This window comes from Anabrus simplex, chromosome 12 (assembly GCF_040414725.1).
Source record: "Anabrus simplex isolate iqAnaSimp1 chromosome 12, ASM4041472v1, whole genome shotgun sequence".
NCBI classification, from domain to species: Eukaryota; Metazoa; Arthropoda; class Insecta; order Orthoptera; family Tettigoniidae; genus Anabrus; species Anabrus simplex.
The window spans coordinates 78610645-78632888 of NC_090276.1; the positions used below are offsets into that span (position 1 = coordinate 78610645).

The 22244-nt window shown below is 40.1% G+C and overlaps 1 protein-coding gene across 2 annotated transcripts in view; it reads left to right on the top strand.

Moving 5' to 3' along the window:
• Nucleotides 1-22244, top strand: part of LOC136884195 (uncharacterized) — a 114690-nt gene that overhangs the window by 79575 nt on the left and 12871 nt on the right. Inside the window, exon 8 of one of the 2 annotated variants that reach the window (XM_067156238.2) lies at nt 5592-5724. The exons of the other annotated variant lie outside the window; for it this stretch is intronic. Within the exon in view, the coding sequence (XP_067012339.2) occupies nt 5592-5653 (62 nt within the window). The 3' untranslated portion in view covers nt 5654-5724. Of the gene's footprint in view, nt 1-5591; nt 5725-22244 lie in introns of those variants that run through there. 2 annotated transcript variants of the gene reach the window in all.

Sequence of the window (22244 nt, forward strand, 5' to 3'; positions counted from 1 at the left end):
GGGCGCTAGAACGAAGGGTGGAGCAGAAGTTTAAGGGACGAAGGAAGGCATAAAACCTTAAGAGACCTGTGGGGAATAGGTGGAAATGAGAAGGGTGCTGTTACAAGAAGTAAAAACGTTAATAAAGCTAGTAAGAAGTAAGAAAATTGTTACAGAAGGTAGGGTGACAACAAAAGGGATGAGCATGGTATTCTAGTGAAATGGGCTATGGTTATTTTACGTTAAGTGTATGTGAATCGGTGCTTGGTACGATGTATGGTTGAGAGAAGTGAGTATTTGGTGTGTAATTTGGGAAAGTAATTAACGGGTTATCTGATAATGATATTTGTTTGGAGGCTTGTTTATGGTGAAAAAATGCTGGAAAAAGTGGTTAATTGGTGTAATGATAGCTGATGAAAATTGTATGTGAATCTGTGTTTGGTATGATATACGAATAAGAGGCTAATAGGAGATATGAGATGAGAGAATTTGAAAGTGCGAAGGAGATCTGGGGAAGTAATTAGTGAGTTGTTTACTGGATTCAGGAGTGAAGTATGGTCATTTTATGCTTTTTGTATGTGAATTGTGTTTGGTAGGAATAGTGAACTGATGAATGTGGTGGTATAAGTTTGAGAGAAGTGAGTATTTGGTGTATTAATGATGAAAGCATGAAATTAATTGAAGGTGGAGGAGTGAATAATTGGCGTAATGATAGATGTACATGTTAGATGTTATTTGTGCGTGATATGTGTTTGGTATGCATAGTGAGTGGATGAATAAGAAACGAGGGGGAGGTATGAGCTTGGAGAGTTTATGGTGGTATAAGACTAAGAAAAGTGGTTAATTGGTGTAATTGATAGTTGGTATTTGATATTCATAGTGTAATTATTAGAATAGATGTATCAGATATAAGCGTATGGTATTAGAGTAAATAGAACAGTAAGTGTGATATTAGGTAGGTGTGGATGGAGAAAATTATAGAGGCTAATGTACTGTGATTTAAGGCAGAGTTTGAGAATGGTAAAATTGGTTTGTGATGTTATACGGTGGTTGTTGTTGAAGAAGTTAGGGGTGAAAGGTGATTGGGGGTTATGTGAGAGCGATTATAGTAAGTAAGGGTATGTGTTTATTGGAATTACCTACAGTTGTTATTAATTGCAGTATGGAACTCTAAACAGTGCAGTGCTTATGTGGTAACAGTGATAGAACAGCGTACCAGATTGAGTAAGTGGAATAATGTCATTAAGAAATTTAAATGTTAGAGGACTGTCCTGTGTAAACATAAAAGTCAGCGCACTCATCAGTAAACGTGATCTTGCCTGGGTTTGCTAAGAGTGGAATTGTGTTCCAGACTAACTTACTCAGGCAGGTAAATCTGGGACATGGTTAATGTTGCATAACCCCAGCGGGTGCGCAACATTGTCAAGTCAACCGATCACCAGCATCTGTCGCTCATTTTCATTTAATTTTGCACCTTTCAGTGGTGCATTTTATTTCGGTTTAGTTTGTTTTATTGTATTTAACCTTGCCATTAAAATTTACCATTTTAAATTTGCCTGTTTGAAAATATGTGTGTTGTTAATGCCGCAGTGCCAGGGCCATTGGATCTCCGGTAAGGAGTTGTGCATGGCCATTTATCAGTATCCGCTGTTCATATCATTGTAGTTTAAATCTGGCTATAAGCTGGACATTGTTATTTTTCTCATTTATCAGATCAAATGGGTATCTGTATACTGCAGGTCTGGAGAGAAATACTAAATACATACACACTCGAAATCTTCTGTCATTGAGCATATTATTTATAACCTGCACGATGGTCCTTCCTTTCTTCCTTCCTATGGTGCGATGGCCTGTTTTCGGGTCATGACCTCCCCAGTTGCTCTCCGCCAAACTTGTCGATCTCGCGCAGCAACTCTCCAATTACAGATCTTGAGGATGTGTGCTGCATCCTGATTTAGACCATCTTCCCATCTGTTATGTAGCCTTCCCACAAGCCTTTGTCCTCCAAAGTCACCTAAGAATACCTTCTTTGGGATTCAGTGTTCTTCCATCCTAATTAGATGACCTGCCCATTTAGGTCTCTTAATTCGAATGGCATGTGACAGGGGTGCCTCCCCATACAGGGAATATAGTTCATTGTTATACCTAATTCTCCATTCCTTTTGTACGCATATGGGTCGATAAATTCTCAGGATTTTCCTTTCGAAGGAATCTATCTTCTCCATGACTTTCTTTGGGAGGGTCCACGTATCACTTCCATACATCACTATACTGCGAATGAGGGTTTTGTATAACATAACTTTCAGGTTCTGGTGTATATCTCTACTTCTAAAAAGAAGGATGCACTATTGGCAGCTTGAATTCTTGCCTGTATTTCTACCATTTCCTCATTCTTGTTGGTTAGATGTACACCAAGATATTTAAGCTCATCCACCAAGTCTACTTTGGATCCTTCAGGGACAAGTTGGTCATTTGTATACTTCCTTCTTTGAGCCTGCACCATTACCTTCGTCTCTTGTTCATTGATCTTAAGTCCAGTCTCTTTGCCTTCTCTACTCAAGTCTTCAAATGCTTCTTTAACTGTCCTTGTTGTTCTTCCCATCAAATTAATGTCATCAGCATATCCAACTAGTTGATCTGTTTTGTATAGAAGTGTTCCACTGGTGTCCACCCTTAACTTTCTAATCACTGATTCTAGTGCCAGGTTAAATAGAATTGGTGCTAAGCCATCTCCTTGCTTCAATCCCTGATTCACTTCGAAGAAGTTGCCTACTTTAGTCTGAACTTGAACTTTCACTCCCACTATCGTATTTCTCATAGTTAATTCCACCAGTCGCACCAGCTTTTCTGGTATCTTGAACTCTCTTAACATCTTCATTAATTTATCCCTGTCAATAGAGTCACATGCTTGTTGAAAGTCGATAAACATCTCTACCACATCTATGCCCTGTTTCCAACACTTCTCCAACACTTGTTTCACAGTAAATATCTGATCAATAGAGAATCCTCCCTTCTGGAACCCTGCCTGGTATTCTCATAGAATTTCTTCCGCCAGGGGTTCTAGTCTCTTCTTCAGGATGGAGGTGAACAGCTTATATACTCTACACAGCAGTGTAATCCCTCTATAATTGCTACATACCAGCTTATTCCCTTTCTTGTATATTGGGCATATGATGCCTTTGCACCAGTTTTCAGTCATCTCTTCTGTATTCCACACACTCACAATTAGATCATATATAGCTTCTTGTAGTGTGGTTCCTCCATATTTCCACAACTCTGCAGGGATTCCATCGATACCTGGTGCTTCTTGCATAGATGGTGCTGTGACTTTCGATTCATTTGTCACATTGTTTTTTCCATGAGGGAGTTGGTGTTTTCCCTTCCATTTCCACTGGGTTCAGGAGGTGTTGGAAATATTCCTTCCATCTATCTTGGATCCCTTTATCTCCCAAAAGCTGTCCATCTCTGTCCTGACACATGTTTATTCTTGCCTTGAATCCTTCTTTCACTTCCTTAACTTCTCTGTAAGCCATGTAGCTATTGTCTTCTTTAAATTCCTCCACTATTCCAGCCATTTTCTCATTTAATTTTCTTCTCTTTGACACACATTCCTTACTTCTTTATTCTGGTTTTCAACCTCTTGTTTCTTTACCCTTGTTGGGCTCTCTAGGTATGCTTTATATGCCTTCTCTCTTTCTTCTATGGCTTTTTGGCATTCCTCATCAAACCATTCCTTTGTGTTCCTTTTGGGTACAATGTCTAGTGTGTCCTTTGCCACAGCCTTAACGCTTTCCTTCAGAGCAATTCATTTGGTTTTGACCGTTGCTGTTTGGTCCTTATTATATTTCTCTAACAGAACTTCTGCCATTCTTTCCCTGTATCTTTCTGATACTTCCTTATTTTTCAGTTCACGAGTATTGTACGTTTCTATCCTACTCAATCCTTCCTTCCTTGCTTTCATAATGCGGCACCTTAAGATTGCCTTAACTAGAAAGTGGTCGGGGCCACAACTTGTTCCTCTGTATGATCTGACATCCATGATATTGGATGCCCATCTTATCTCCATCACTACACGGTCTATTTGATTACAGGGCTTTCCATCTGGTGATATCCATGTTTGCTTGTGTACCTCTTTATGAGGGAAACAAGTTGATATCACTTTCATGTTTCTGCTGGTAGCAAGGTCAAGCAATCTCTGTCCATTATCATTAGTGTTATTGTGTAAACTATGGATCCCTATTATTCCTTGATATATCTCCTCCTTCCCAATTTGTGCATTTAGGTCTCCTATTATCATCTTAGCATCATTTGATGGGATTGAATCAAGCCATCTGCTCCTTGTCTTCCGTTGGTGCATATACGTTTATGATTGTTAAATTATAGAATCGCATTTTAACACGCAATGTTGTCCAATCTTTCATTTACTGCCAAAAACTTTAGTACATCACCTTTGGCTTGTTTTCATACTATAAATGCTACTCTTTCTTGTGCATTCCTTGGCTTCTCAGGACTAAATATAGTGTGGGTTTTGGTGTCCCAGATCTCATCTCTTCCTGACCATCTTGTTTCTTGGATGGCTGCTATGTCCACTTTGTTGACTTCTAGTTTCTGCGTCAATACTTTCAATGCTCCGGCTCATAGAAGGGTGCGTACATTCCATGTACCAATTACGTAATCCATTGCCTTTAGCTTAGCTCGTTGTCTATTAAATCCACCATTCCGAGGCATATTCTGGGGCTTCGCAACAGTTTGTTTTCCGGAGCGAGGTTGTTAGCCTTGCTCCAACCCCCAGCAATCCTGGAGGACCGATGTTTTCTGTTAGGGTTGTCTCTCTTAGCTGATTAGTCCCCATTTAAGCGTCAGGAACTCGCTCTCTGCCCTTACATGACTTAGCCGTGTATCTTGAATGTAAACTTTGCCCAGAGGCCACGGCGTGGACGTGCATGTATCGGACTTGGTAGGAATAAATGGCATTTCCTGTGTTTTGCTAGTGCACTCTCATCAGCAAGAAGTGCACCCACAGGACCACATACTACCCCTTCGACCCCTGTAGGATGGTCCTAAAGGGTACAATTTGGAGAAGCTTGTAAATTAATCCTTTCCTCCAGACTGTCAAATGCTGCTGTAAGATCAGTGAATGCGGCTGAGGTCTTGAGTTGTTTCTGGAAACCTGCTTCAATGTGGGATGTCAGTGAAAGCACTTGATCGCAGCAGCTGCTATTTGGTCTGAATCCGGCTTGATCAACTAGAATATGCTGAAAAATAGTTGCACTGATTCTGTTGTAGATTAGCCTCTCAAAAAGCTTATAACAGCAACTAAGAAGGGCAATTGGTCTATAACTGCTCGGATCATCGGCAGGCTTACCTGGTTTCAAGATGGAAATCACTTTCGTTCGTTTGAATTCTGCCGGGAGTTGTCCATTCTCTAGAAGGTCGGTATAAAACCTTGCCAGATAACTTCTTGCATTCTTCCCTAAATGAATGAGATATTCTGGATGAATGCCATCAAAACCTGGAGCTTTATTTGGTTTAACATCTTTGAGAGCAGCATTGATGTCTTGCACTGTAAACGGTTGTGAATAGCCTGATGTAGGTGGTGTTCTTGATTTCAGAGTTTGGAGCTGGCGGCGTATGTATTTGGTATGTTTCTTATCTGATGGAGTTTGGGTTGTGACGATGTGAGATGCTGCTTCATCCGGAGTAACTCCAGGCTGTTGCTTCACCAAATGTGTGCTTCCTCCAAGTTTTCTGAGGAGCCCCCAAGCTCTTCTACTGGAATGAGTTAGGTCGACATTCTCCACTGTGATAGAAATTCTTATAATTTTGTTAATTACCACCTATTCAATACAATAAATACAATACAATAAATCTTCAATACGGACAAAGAAAATGGAATTTATAACCTGCAAATTCTCCACTGTTTCAATCCACCATTCTCTCTGGCTATTATCCGTGCTGGAAAGAAGTTCATCAGCTATGTGTTCATCACAACTCTGCAGATATTCGTTATAGAGTACATCAGTCTCAACATTCCAACCAGGGATGTATTCTTTTCTATGGCCTCTAGGCATACTCTTCTTAGCCGCCATCATAACTGCACCTAGGAAACACTTGTAATTGTTGTGCTTGGGAGCAATCCACTGAATGCATTTATCCAGTTCAGTGGTAAATGTTGACCAGTTTGCTTTTCTGAAGTTCCACCGAGCATGTGGTATTGACCGTGCAACGGGAATTTTGATGCCAATATCCACTATAATGGGGCGATGTTGACTGTGGGGAAAATGTCTTAACACTTTACGACAGGTATGTAAGGGCTGCCTTCCCTCATTGCAGCTAACAAAACATAGGTTAGGATTGGAATCCCTATTCCATGCAGCTGATCGGAAAGTACCAAGATCTTTTGGGTCAAAAATCAGATGGAGATTGTTCATTTCTTTACCTCCATGGGTAAAGCTGCTTGTGACGGCCGTCCGTAATTAGAATTGTCTGTCCCTATGTCCGTTTCTTTGATGCCTTCCCTTCATCACCACACACTTCATCTTTAGTGTCATTACCTTCAGCTTTCATCAGGGCCAGAGCTACAGTATATATGATCTAACTTGCAGCTGAGATTTTTTCATCGTTCGCTACTCAGTTTTCCAAGAATTGGCTATGACACTGTCAACCAAATTCATGAACCGAGGCCACCACCACTTTTTACCCCTAATTCGATCCTGTTACAGTAAAACCTCATTAATTCGGAGTTGTTGGGACGCAAAAATCCCACTTCGAATTATGTGATTTGGAATTAACTGCCAACTCGTATTTCAGAAATGCCAATCCTTGCTGCATCACAAAGTATTCTATGACCCATTAATGCATGCAATCACCTTGATTCACAGTTTAAACCTTTCAAATGACCGGGCGAGTTGGCTGTGCGCGTAGAGGCGCGCGGCTGTGAGCTTGCATCCGGGAGATAGTAGGTTCGAATCCCACTATCGGCAGCCCTGAAAATGGTTTTCCGTGGTTTCCCATTTTCACACCAGGCAAATGCTGGGGCTGTACCTTAATTAAGGCCACGGCCGCTTCTTTCCAACTCCCAGGCCTTTCCTATCCCATCGTCGCCATAAGACCTATCTGTGTCGGTGCGACGTAAAGCCCTTAGCAAAAAAAAAAAAAACCTTTCAAATGCCATGCAAAATTTATTTCCAAAATGTATCCATCAAGGTGCATTTACATTATTCAAGTAATGCATTTGGATATGAAGCACACTGTAACACCTAAAGTACAAGCAAAGTACGGAAAGCTACTCCAAGAAATTCCGGATGGCACTTTCTATCATTACGCGGTTAAATTTATAATTTTAATTACTCTGCAAAATACTATGTTTTTAAAAATGTAAAGGCAGTTTTGAATTAAGAGTCTGAATTTTGGTAATGGGACAGACATTCTTCGAATTACAAATTATCCATACTTCAAATTAAACAATTTAAATAACATGCAAAACTGTATCTCATTTTCGTGGGAACAAGATCTTCTTCGAATTAGGCAGGATTTTAAACTAACCGATTTCGAATTATCGAGGTTCTACTGTATTGGCATTGCCATTTTCGTGCAGGTCAACTCCACCCATGTGCATATTGTACTAAGAAATAAATTTAGGCTGTGGTACAGAGACACTTCTACTGTACCTTTTAGCGGTTTGTAGTTGTTGTACAGTACCATTGTTGGTTGCCACTGTCACAATTGCATTGTCGTCCCACCTGACCATCAAAACTTTGGCTTCATCTTCGAAAGCAAAATCGAATGAGCCCCTGGCTTTCTTCTACAGAGCTGAGGGTTCTAACGGATACTGAGCAGTACGGTTTTCATGAATGGTACCGGTTGCAAGTTTCAATGTACGGATGACGAAAATAAATTGTCAAAGAAAATGTGGTGATGAGGCGGATTATTTATAACTGGCAGCAAGTCTAAAACCACTCTTCCGCCCAGAGAAACTTCAGAGTTTTCAGTGTCTAGTCTTTTCCCATTATAAGGCACAAACTGATACTGATAACCATCTGAACTGCACAAACACCATAGCTCGAAGCCAAAACGTACAGATCCTTTGATAAACATCTTGCAGGAATATCTTCCAAAATACGGCATCATTTCCTCGTCGATGGAGAGCTTATGTGAAAAAATTCCGGTTCTTCTTGTTCATTACATTGAAAACGGGTCCCAGTTTTGAAAATTTGTCGTTCTGATCCAGTAGACTGTTTTATGTGAGAAATGCATGTTTTGTTTGATTGTCATAAACTTGTTACGGCTAATGCATTTTCTAACAATCGTTAGACCTTTGTCTTAGTCCTTTGACCAGTACAACTTCATAGCCGGCAATATGTGATATCCAGAAAAGATTATTATTCCCAAAAATCACTTTAGACTTACAGAGATTAGCTGGAAGGAATGGCGGTTGTTATCGTGGGCATATTTGTTTGTATAATCAACAATCATTTGCAGAACTTGTGAATAGAAGTACAGTGAAAATATTGCGTAAGGTGACTTACCACCTACATTGATTTTTATTTCCTCAATTTTAGTCTATTCTTCTGAGATTGGTGATGAAGTATATACAGGAGCAACTTTTCTCCAGTTTAGGAGCTGCTTCTTCTTTCTTTCTGCCTGCTTTTATGTTTCTTTACAGCTGACCCTCCAGGTCTATACTCTGGTTCTTGTTGTGTACTTACGTGTATTTCAAAGGTACCAGCCACGTCCGTACTTGTTCCTCTTCCACAAGAAGGTCTTTGTCTGTCTTCTTCATCCGTTACTTCATCGATATCAGGTGGAATATAGACAGCGTCAGTGATATCTACATTCACCAAGTCATCATCATCATCATCATCTTCGTTTTCTTTTGCTTTTACTTTAGCTACGAGTTCTGCCACAGTTAGGGTTTTCTGGTAGATGTGTGACGTCTGAAAACAATCAAAACCTAATATAAATACGAAAGATATTATACATAATTCCACAGCAAACAAAAAAAAAGTCCTATTTATAAAATAATTCATTTTATAATACAGTTTAGCATACCTTTCTTGCGATATTGTTTCTTTATCAGCACACAATTACAGTTTCATGCTTCCTCATTGCACTACAAACGCACACTTCAACAATGAACGAAGGAGCAGAGGTTGCAAGTACAGTCAAGCGAGCAGTCTGTGAATCAGGAATACATCCTTGTTAATCCCAGAGTTGCGTAAACATTATTATACATTTCAAAAAAAGGCTTCACGTGATTCATTCATTATGTGAAATATTGTCTTACAAGTATGTCTATAAAATTTGAATATATATGGAAACGGACAGAAAATATGTATTCTATTTCTGAAAAAAACTTCAGGACTCAACCTGATTACACGTTGTGATTTTTCAATCTTAAAAAATTCAAAAACAATGCCAATACATGTATTTAGCGTGGACAACTGGATCAACGATATTTCAAGGATGTTCTTTCAATACATTGATGCTTAAAGTTAAAATTCACTGAAACCTTAAGTTGGAGCAAAGACAAAAATAAAATGTTGCGTTAACCCAACGTTGAGCCTTCATGGGTTAAGAATATTCCATAAGAATGAGCAACAATTCAGTTTTGTTACTACAGGATACAAGGTATGTTAATAATGTAAATCCTTATTTGGATACTGACTGTGTGTAGGTTCAGAATATTCTTTTTCAATATCCAACATCATTATTATTAACATTAGCATCACTACTATTATTATGATTATTTTTTCCTAATGTTCTTTCTACAAGTCTGCAAGACTAAAACTTCCTGTTTGACTGGTTTTTTTTTTTTTTTTCAAATTTTGAACATGTTTACATATTTAATTTTCAGAGAATGGAACTTCTAAATATTTATGAAAATAAATACGCATAGCTGATATTCCTTTATCAAGTGAAACAGCCAGATTTTTTTAAATCTTGAATAAATTTTCGGAGTAATAAACCCGATTTTCCAGCAGATTTTCTCAAAATTCAATAAGTTCTCTCTTACAACTTCAAAGTTACATAAAGTGATCTGTTAGAGACTTCTGCTGTTCGTTGAAATGTTCGCAAATTTACTTACTATCAAAATATAAAATAAACCGAAAGTTAGATTTTTCTGATTTCATGTATCGTTTCCTGGAGAATGTTTCACATATTAGTTACATTCCCATTGTCATGTGAGGCGTTTTAAGAAGAAAAAGAGAATGGAAAAAGAAGTATTGTTTTCCTTCAGCTATTGCGGGTGATAGATTGTACACCTATTCCTATATTGAAATGAGCTTTACGTGATGGAATGTGTAGGGTAATGCTGTGTAATATCTACAAAAGTCTGCTGATTTGTTTGCAGGATCCTGGTACTCATCTAGTTGCTATTAATAGTATGTCAACAAATGAATTGTGCAGGAAGGCAAGATGACAAACAACTATAAACAGAATGCCTGTTGACATTTCTTCGGAATCTTGAGTGGCTACTCCATTCCTTTCCAGAATTCTTATGCTTATAAAACTGAGAACCTATTCGTTATGCTACCTTAAGATTATGTTGTGTTTATCTTATTGTATGTCCCTATCCCTATTTACAGTACACTGGCAGGAAAATATATCCAAACACAAGAAGGGGATGTGCTAGATTAACGAATATTGGTAGGTGTCTATACATCGGAAAGATGACAATTCAAATTTCCCGCACATCGCATCAGCGTGGTGCTAGTAGTGGCCCCATGATGTAGCACATCTGGTTTGTGAGAACGTTGGTTACCTGTGAGGTTGGACGGAGTGACTGTGAGGGGCTCAAGAATATCTTTACGACGACGAAGAGGTCAGTATCAACAGCTCACTGCAGTTGAATGAGGCCGTATAATAGGGCTACGTGAAGGTGGATTTTCCTTCCGCGCTATTGCAGAACGACTTGGCGGGAATGTCTCCGCTGTGCGTGTGTGCTGGCAGCAGGTACGCTCTCAAGAATACCAGGCTCCGGACGTCCGTGTGGCACCACCGAGAGGGAGGACCGCTGTATTCTATGTATGGCTGTGCTGCAGCCGACTGCATCTGCTGCAGCAATTCGGCCAGCAGTTGGCACCACAGTGATGTGACGAACTGTTCGAAATCAGGTACTTGAAGGATAGCTTCGAGCCAGATGCCCTGCGGTGTGCATTCCACTTAACCGCAAACGACTGCCATCTGCGACTTCAGTGGTGTCAAGCGAGAGCTCATTGGAGGATAGAGTGGAGGTCCGTTGTGTTTTCCGATGAAAGCCGGTTGTGCCTTAGTGCCAGTGATGGCCGTATGTTGATTAGGAGGCTAGGTGAGCGCCTGCATTCTGCCTGTCTGTGGCATCAACACACTGGACCCACAGCGGGAGTCCTGGTCTGGGAAGCAATTTCCTATGACAGCAGGAGGACTCTCATGGTTATCCCACACACCCTGACTGCAGATGTGTACGTCCACCTGGTGATTCTACCTGTTGTGCTGCTGTTCATGAACAACATTCTTGGGGATGTTTTTCAACAGGATAATGCACGCCCCCATGCCGCTGTTGTAACGCAATGTGCTTAACAGAGTGCAGACATGTTTCCTTGGCCTGCTCAATCCCCCAATCTGTCACCGTCGAGCACGTATGGGAGATCATTGGATGACAACTCGAGCGTCGTCCACAACCGGCATTAACCGTCCCTGTATTGACCAACCAAGTGCAACAGGCATGGAACTCCATCCCACAAGCTGACATTCGGCACCTGTATGACACTGCATGCCTGCATTCATCAGTCAGGCGATTACACTGGTTATTAATGGACCAGCATGCCACATTTGCGATGGCTTTTCCCGTGCGGATATTAAAGTGCAGTCTTGTACCTTTAATCAATTATATATGTTACCTTGACAAATATATTGCTAAAATTTCTGTATTTCACATTCCTTATTTCATGCTGTTTGGATATTTTTTCCTGCCATTGTATGATTTGATCTGTATGTAACTAGATCATTGAGAATAATAATGGGATACTAATGATATTAAAAATAGGTACCGTATTTAGTCGATTATAAGCCAAAACTAATTGCAAGCTGATCCCCACAGAAAACAAAAACAAAAATTAAAAACATAAGTTAATGCCATCTAATTGTTTAGTTAGTCACAGCCATCAGATGATTCAGATTTATCGTAATGTATTTCTTTGACGCTGTTTTTATGCAGAACATAGTCCTCTGTGTCATCAAATGTGTTCGAGATTGAACAGTTTTTTAAGACACGGCTGGCGATTTTTCATGTAATGTTTGGAGACAATGCTAGAATTTCAATTGCTATTTAGTTGAATTGTTAGCAGAGTTTCTGCAGTGATAATATTATGAGAAGAGGCATCTTGCTTAGTATTTCCTTCAGTAGAAGAATGCAACAGATTATCCACAACTTGTCTAGGTGCAATAGATAGTACAGTCGCACCTGGAGGCACTATGCTCAGGTGATCAAATCACGACTGCCCTTGTTGTATGAGAGCATGCTTACAATGTGATACCTTTTAAGAAGGTATATTTGAATACCACCTCAAAACCATTAGATGCGAAGCCAGCAGAGGTAGACCCGGAGAAGAGAGCCATCTCATCTCCAGTATAAGGGTTGTAGGCCTTTTCATCGGAGCAAGAGGAACCTTATAAAAATTCATAGTTGAGTTTTTCAAAAGTGTGGGCATTCCCAAGAATCTAGATTGTAATTTAGCTGTATTGGCCATTAAAGGCTCCATCCAAATTGGTAGAAATCACCTTTATAGTGCTGCAAACGAGAAGGATTAACATGAGTTCAATATTTAAGTGTTATGGTTGTAACATGCTCCTGTGCGTCATGATGTCTACCTTTTCAGCTGCTCTTCCCTCTGCGTGTGTTCCGTTCGCTCACTCAGCCCGCTGTGTGCTTCGCAACTGCTCGCCCTCCGTCCCCTCCCCTCTGCCTCTGCTTGTCTACGTCACCTTGCGCTCTGGTACTTTGTGGACTCTACTTTTACGATATAAAAGGCTCGCTCTGGCCTCGAACAGGCAGTCGGACTTTTTGCAACGAACTGTGTGGAGGGAGGAGTCCATCATTCGCATATACGGCTGGTCCATATGCGATGTTTTACTTTGTCTGCAACTCAAGATCTGAACCTACGACCGCTGGCAGGGTGAGCGATATTAATCTCTTAGTGCTTTCTACTTCTCAATTGTGGAAAACTATTTGCTTTCTCTAATATGCCATTCCGGCTGAAAATGTAACACTACTCTTGTTGTGGCTACAAGACAACATTATAGACCTGTATGTTCATTCTCAAGTTCATATTTGAATTTTCCAAATTTTATTCTACATCTAGAAATTGGTAACTAACTTGGTGAACAGACGCAAGAACTGACAGTCTTATCTATGACATTCTTGGAACTCTCTTCTACGCCTGGGTTTTGGGAGTGAGCTTATTACTTTTCTAAATTTATTCGCAGGCTCTACCTTTTTCTTTCCCTTCGCCAGCCCTTGGACATAATTTTCTCCTCCTTTATTCTTCGTTTTATCCTATTCTGGGGGTTTTGCATATTGTACAGTGGCCTTTGTAAATTTTAGAATTCCTTTTTGATATAGTGTGGTGTACATTGATAGGGAACTTGACATTTGATTCTAGTCAATCTTTTTTTTTTTTGGTATCAGATCCCCATGTATACTGTGGCGTACCAGCCTAGTATTCATAATTTTCTTTCTTTTCCGCTTCAGTCTGCGGCCTAGTCTTATGGCGTTACAAATCCTATTTCGATTTTATACAACTGAATATAGTCGTTTATTCAATTATTAATTGTAACCTTGTTCTTGTGATCATTTTTGTTGTTTCTATAATACATGTGCATTATGAAAATTTAACTGATTGTATCTTCCTGATTACTGTCCCTCCCTAATTCAAAACTCCTTGTCAACTTGTACTTACCACGTATACTTCTGGAATGATCTTATCGTAACGCTTCTTTGCAAACTCTGCTTATTCACTACAATTTCATTCTGAATACTTATCTTAATGAAGAAGTGGTTAAAAGCTGGCCACGCATTTTGTGAAGGTGTGCATCGTTTGCACTGAATACCTTACCTCGCTTCGCCCATGTTTGCTTGCGCTACCACACTGGTCAGACTAGTGTCTTAATTTACTGTCCCCTTTTTTGTGCTACGTGTTTGTTTTTGGTACTCTCTTATTGGACTATTCTATTTATCTACGATAATTAACATTACTTTTATTTGTCACGTCCATCCTTTTACTACCACCTTCCACTACCTACCACACCACAAAATATTTAAAGTGTTTGTACATCCACGTTACATGGTATACTTTGTCAGATTTAGGCAGCCTATCGTAGTAGGAACTGCAAATAAATATAGAGCATACATTGTGACACAACACCGTGGAAAGGATGATAAGAGGTCCATAAAAGACGACATCCCCATTCTTACCTGGGGATTGTGATTCAAATGTTGAGATAGCTGGTTTGTTGTACAACAGTATTCAAACAAAATCACATACCGCTTGGTTCTGCGCCACTGCCTCTGTAACTTTCATGAGAGTTAACATGTTAGCTAACATTTCTCAGGAAAAGTTTGAAGAAACCCAAGGATTTTAATACGCTGTTAAATTGTTAACTGTGTTAAATAACAACTTGTTGGTTTATATTTAAGAACTGTTGATGAAATTTGGCCCGAGTCTACACAATGGAGAAAACTTCCTTGTTGCAGTTTCTGGTGTTATTTTTCGGAACATTTTCCTGTTGCATCAATAAAATGTGTAATTTTATTTATTGGCCGTTTTAACAATACCGATTCGAAACTGAGGTGCTTTTTTAGAACCAAGAAAAAGTCGGCTTACAATTGGGTGAATACGGTAACCTATAACTAGGGCCCGGATTCATATGCACTAAAAATTCCAAAAATATGCAATAAAAATAAAACAAAATACACTTACCAAATGCATTCTCTTGTCAGACAAAATTAATGTATACGCTGAAAATGATCGTTCTGCGTCGATAGACTTAACTGGACAATACTTGTAACTGGCACTGACTGCTTGGAACATTCTTCTTGCAAAGACTGCCTGGTTCCACTTATGTAGCTGCTTATGGATTGAATCTTCTTCAGTCCTGGGCTTGAGCCCATCACCGTACTGAGTTTCCTTTTAACTTTTTCTCGAGTTTCACTAGGGACACCAGTAAAAAACTAATGGTGTTTTAATTAATTGAAGGGATTCGAGTAGGGATGCGCATGGATGAAACTGTTATCTTTATATACAGTTTCAGATTCAAATACGCACTTTGCTTCACAAATACATGCAGTATGACTATCATCAATACTTGTAACTACATCTTTCACTTGATTGAAGTTCTGGTAAAATGATAATGCGGATAACCAAGCCCATCTTGTGAGAACAGGTTCCGGCGGAAGAGAAACCTGAGGCAGAGGAGTTTTTTACAACTGTACACGAGCTGGTGTTTTTAGGAACAGTTTTTTCCCACTTGAAATTACTTTGACAGCTGGAAAGAGGTTAAGTATCTCTTCTGCAATACGATGCAATCCATGGGACAAACATGTGACATGGATGAGGTTTGGAAAATAATACGAAGCTGCATCTGTGACTAAAACGCGTACTTTGTAACACTCTCCGATTCACTAGGCCACAAAAGTCGCAAGGAATCGTTGACAAATCTTGCACCTGTAGCGTGATTGTTTTTTTCTAAGACTTTGCACGATAGTAAATGAGATTTGCTGTGTTCTTCTCGACATAATTTACCCACTATGAAGTTCGCAAAATATCGACCACCCGAATCGGTTGTTTCATATACTAATATCGAGACACAGTCTCCTCTCATGTCCGATCGTATCGAATCCACGACGGAAGCGGGTAGTGAAAGTAAATAGATCTACCCTAGTTCTTCCTAAGGGTAGATTCATCTGGTATGCTTTGATCAACACAATACTTTTCAAGACATGACCGTAGATGTGGATTATTCAATTTATGCAGCGGAATGTAGCTGCACACAAAAGCTTTACAAATATCAGCAGAAAATGTACTAACTTCACACCGTGTTGTCACGTCTGTTAAAAGTAGCTGTTGCGTATTCCTACGCTGTTATTTTGATCTGTGATGTGAAGTTGTTTTCGAATGCTGTTCAGTTTGAATTTTTAAATCTAATTTTACATTCTTTTCGCACGCTTGACAGTACAATACACTACCGTCACTTTTATAGGCACGATTGCCTGATATCAATATTTAATTAAAAAAAGACCTGGAGCTCTTATCTTAATGCATTTTTACAGTTTAACCTGCTAAAACACTGCAACAGACGAAAGGCAAGTTAACAGATGAACGCCCTTGGTTAAGTAAACCTTGGGAGGCTACGGTAATGGGAAAGGAATGTCAGAAGGAAAACTTTTGTGAAAAGGGACATTATCTGTTTACCTGCTTGTATTGCGATACTGACAGTATTTTCCTTAATCAGGGAAGGCTTCTCATGTTACCAAGGAATGAACAACATGTAGCCACGAACCTACTACGCTGGCGTAGCAGGGGGAGAGGTGATACTCCCACGTGGCGCGTCCCAGGTGACGGATAGGGGGGTCCTAACCGGCTTGCCGGCAGACTTGAGGGAAATAAAATACCTCTCAGGACCAAACACACACCCCCTCTGGGTGGGGGATGCAGACGAAGAATACACCCACGGTATCCCCTGCCTGTCGTAAGAGGCGACTGAAAGGGGCGACAAGGGATGATTGTCTTGCAACCCTGAAACTACTTGTGATTAGTACCACCACGCGGAGAACATCATGGGTCGCTTTTACTTGTGCGTAGTACCACTATATTAGATACCAAATAGGTTTGTGACTAGTAGCACATAGGAGCACCGTGCAGTCGGCTTTTGCAGTACCTGTGATTAGTACCACCATATGAGCGGGACCATGGGATGATAGCTACCATGGTTCTACATTCCTAGCGGTAAGTACTCTTATGAGGGGCCGATAACTTGGATTTTGGACCCCCTTTAGACTACAAGCATCATCATTTCAACGTTATGCTATAGCAGCAGTCCCTTGGTCTGTAATCATATTGTTTTACGTCAGAATCTGTGAATGTAAGGCATTGCGGGTCGCATCCACTGATTGTTTTAAATTCATCTCCATCCATTCATTCTTCGTCCTCACGTTTTGAAGTCCGGTCAGTGGAGAATTTTGGACTTTTAATTTGTCATTCCATTTCATCTCATTTCGTACCATTAGGGGCCGATGACCTCAATGTTAAGCCCATTTAAACAGCAAGCATCATCATCATCATCATCATCATCATCAACATGTAGATTTCATTTGATTTTTCATTTCGTTCAGAAATCCAAGATAATCAATCACACATAAGAGAAATATGTATCTGTATATGCACTAACGTTCAAAATATGCATTTGCATATGCGCATATGCATTTTTTAAAAATCCGGGCCCTACCTGTAACTTAGTAGTGGTACGAGACGAGAGTAATGAATGACTGAAAGTACCTATGAGCTGGCTACGCTTAAGTCATGTCCACTGCCACTGAGAAGTCATCATTACTGTGGAAATTATTTTTCTTTTAGGTTCAGAATATCTCTGTTCTTCAGTGCAGCTTCTCATTGTGGACAGCCTCAATTTTCTGGAAGATGACTGTGGAGCTCAGTTGGAAACTGTTGTCATGAGAATGAAGTTCCAGGTAACAGAGAATTCTTATATTATCATTTAGACTTTCACGGCCCGTATAACTATTCACGAGTTATATTGTTGGGCTTATGCCGTGTAAGTAATTGTAAACACACTCAACGTTTCAAAAGGAACCTTTCCTTTCTTCATCAGGAGACAAAAGAGAAAAGAAACAACGTATTGATGGTTGCTAGGAGAAAGCAACAAGGAAGCTTCAAATGGTGCCCAAAGATGTAAAGGGGACGCCATTTTAGCCCAATGCTAGAGACAATGAATAGTAACAGCAAAGCATTACTCTCTAATGGTTCTGATTATAGGTAGCCATGATTCACTGAGGTTGTAACCTGTATCGCGGTTGAAATTATCTGGGCGTTTACCTATTTCAACCGAAAATCTGGTGGCGATATGTGGATGATACGTTCGTCGTATGGACAGAAGGTGAAGACAATCTTGGTCACTTTCTGGATCACCTTAATCGCCAGCACCCTTCCATTTGTTTCACCTTGGAAATGGAATCTGACGGCAAGATACCCTTTTTAGATGTTCTTGTCACCAAGAAAGAGGATGGATCTTTAGGACACACACCAATGGATATCTCCACGCAGATTCTCACCATCACCCTGCCCAGAAACATAGTATCCTTACAACTCTGACTACCAGGGCCAGGAGGATTTGTGAAGCGTCAGATCTACAAGAGGAAATTAACACTTTGAGAACCACCTTTGAGAGCAACGGTTACAGCAGAGCTTTGATCTCAAGGGTTCTGAAATCGGCACATAATTCGGACGTCTGTTAAGAAAAAAGATGTAAAAGGAACTGCTTACCTACCTTACATACATAACATGACGGATCGTATTGCTAAAATCTTACGTAGGTACCATGTACGAACTGTTTTTGAAACATCAGTTAAGATTAGGCAACTCCTGCGACCAACTAAGGATAGTTTGCCTAAATTACAACAACCTGGTATCTACAGAGTTCCCTGTACTTGTGGCAAGGTTTATATTGGGCAGACTTCGAGAACGGTGTGTACTCACATCAAAGAACACACCAGATGTATCAGACTCAACCAACCTGATAAATCAGCTTTTGCTGATCATGCCTTAACACCTGGTCATGATGTCTTGTTCCAAGAAGTGGATGTTCTTGCCTGTATAAAGCAATATCGCCCAAGAATTATCAGGGAGGCGGTTGAAATACGTAAAAACCCAGATAATTTCAACCGCGATACAGGTTACAACCTTGGCGAATCATGGCTACCTATAATCAGAACCATTAGAGAGTAATGCTTTGCTGTTACTATTCATTGTCTCTAGCATTGGGCTAAAATGGCGCCCCCTTTACATCTTTGGGCACCATTTGAAGCTTCCTTGTTGCTTTCTCCTAGCAACCATCAATACGTCGTTTCTTTTCTCTTTTGTCTCCTGATGAAGAAAGGCAAGGTTCCTTTTGAAACGTTGAGTGTGTTTACAATTACTTACACGGCATAAGCCCAAAAATATAACTCATGAATAATAACAGAAAATTCTTGTTATGTTCCACATATCTTACTATCGGATTCAAAATTATTTTGACTCAACTTCAAACTTCTATAAATATTGAATGTTTGGGATGATCTCAATTTAAAATACACCTGACTTTCTTTCTATGTCTAGAAATGGTACAGTTTCTTTTGATCACTCGGGACCACACTTGTCCACTGCTATCACGTCTCGTGGTGCTCTCTGACCAGGGGTTTTTCTCGGTCCCAGTAAGCCAGGTGGTATGGACTAGAAGGCGAACAGGCCGTCGGTCAGTCTGTTGAGACACAATCTTGCCACTCTCCTCCTGGTACAGACAAGTAGAGCTCTGGTAGTCCCCATCTTTCAGGACCAGGCCTTGGGATTTTCTGACTTCCAGTTTGTCAGTGAAGCCTTTTTCTGTGTAGTGACCAGCACTACATAGCAGACAGCTGTAGTATAGTGTTTCGGCTGCAGATTGCGTACAGATGGTCGAGCTTGTTAACTCTCGTGGGCTGCTTTCTCCATTTCTCCACTTGCTTGATTTTACCCTCTACTAGGTGCACCTGTCTGTTAGCCCCTTTGATGATAGCAGAGAACTTTTGTCATTGATATTTGGAGACCTGCTTTGGCTGCCTGTTTTCTTAGACAGTTGACCTAGATTCCTGGTGTTTTCAGAGATTCAGTGAACGGTGCCATGTCCTCTACCAAGGCCATACAGTCTGTCAGGTCTTCCCTCTTGTGACCTAGATTGAATCCATTCTGGGCAACCAAGTTGATCAGTTCCTTGCAGCATGCTCTCACACTTTTTTAAGGCTGCAGTTCAAGAGGGGTGTGGATAGGATGTCGCCTTGTCTGGCCTCTATTTTGATCTCGAAGGTTTCAGAATTCTCGCCTTTGAGTGTGTGTTAGTCAGTGCTTGCAGAATGAGTCTTCAAGTTGTGTTTTCTAGTCCTAGTTACTTGAGAATTTTACAAATGTATTGTCTGTGCATGGAATCGTAGGCCTTCCGAAAATCAACAAAGGTTATTACCACTTTGTAGTAGGCTAGTACTGTTTTGAAGTTGAGGATTTGCTCTGCACTTGTGCTCTTCTCACAGTTCACTATCCAGCTGATTTTGTACCTTTGTTAGTATAGCTTGTACATTACGGAGAGGGGAGGGACCTCTCGCTGGTTGTTTGCTCTTTCAAAATTTCAGAGCTTAGGTCCACCTCTATTACAACTTCTCCCTTTCCCAGATGTTCTCAATGATCTGAGTGAGCTTGCTCAACAATGGAGTCCTCTCCAATAGCTGAATGATTTGACTGAAGGAAGTACCAAGTATGTGTTTGGCAGTTCCCTTGTGTGCTTTGAGACTCTGAAGTTTACTTACTGAGATTCTGGTTGAAAGTTCTGTTAAAGTCTCTTCAGTTAATTTTAATGAGGTACCGGTACTCTCGTTCTGGGTCAGTTGGTTGTGTATGAAGGTTCATTTCATTCCTCAGATTATTTTGGTCATCATCTTCCTCTTTTCCAAGAATTTCTCCCACGTTTCCCTGGCTTTAGGGAGCTATGCAGTTCGTCTTTGGGCTATTATGCGGTCGGTTGTCATTCCACCGCACATGCTTCCGTCTTCTTGTGAGGGGCTGTCTTGATTTGCCTTGTTCAGTTTGTTCCAGTTATTCAGATCTACGTTGTTCAACACCTGACTTACTACTTGGTTGTCAATCTGTGTCGTATAGTATTGTTTTGGGGCTTTGTGGTGTGGTGTCTGGTATTTCTGTGCAGGAGTCTCATTTATCTTTGAGAGGTTGGTACTCCTCAGTACCTTTATGTTTTGTATTTCCTTTTGGGATATTTTGGCGAGATAGGAAAGAAAAAACTTTTTTTTCCCGACCTTGTATGAACAGCGCTAAGGAAGATGGACAAACCTCTGTTTTAATGGTAAGAGCAATAAAATCTTGTTATCCGATCGTGGACAAATTTTAGTACAACATAGTCTAAAGATGATAAGATCAAAGAGACTTGGAGGACTTACTTTAATGAATTGCATGCAGCCTACACAAAAAAATGTACTATATCATACAAGTCTGCCTCTGACAACGGGTCTGACTTAACATGGAATGATGGGGAATATGCCCGGAAATACATCAACACCGGATAATCAGCTGGTGGTGATGAAATTAATGGAGAAATGATCAAGGCTATGGGCATTTCTGGAAAACATTGGATCTACAGACTTTTTCTTAAGATCTAGAAAGAAGGGGACATACCAGTTGATTGGAAAACAGACATCATAATTCCAGTTTTCAAGAAAGGAGATAGAAATGTTTCAACTATAGAGGCATCACTTTAACATTTTAAGTTGGTAATCTTTACGAAAGAATTATAGAGCATAAAATCAGACCCCTTATTGAAGTGAACCTCTTCGAAGGAAAGGATGGATTCAGGAAGGGGAGATCAACAACCGATTTAATCTTTACCGTCTGTCAATTACTGGAAAAAAACTATGAACACAACCAAGATTTGTGCTTAGCCTTTCTGGATATCAAGAAAGCATTTCATGCTGTGAACAGAGAGAAAGTTTGGGAAACACTGAAGAAAATTGAATACAGGATGACATGATACATAGGATCAAGAATATGTATGAAGATACCCGCAGATACCTGCACATTGAAACTACAAGCAAAGAGGAGAATCAAGGAAGAAAAGGAGAAATGTTGGGGAGAGTTTACCAACAAAATTGAGCAAGATAGTCGAGGAAATCAGAAACTATTATACAGAGTAATAAAATCGAACAGAATAAATCAAGAAAAAATCAAGGCATTAGAGAGGGAAGATGGATCCATAGTACATGACGAAAAGGGCCTTCAGAAGGTGATGGCGAAGTATTTTGTAAAACTTTATCATGAGGATGACTGCTCGGAAGAAGAAGGAGATAAGAAAATGGTAATAATAGATGGAGAAAAAGAAGAGAACCAGATAACATGGTTGGAACTTGAAAGGGCAGTGAAAGCAATGACCAATGGTAAAGCAAGTGGAGAAGATGAATTCAATGCTGATATGATTAAGGC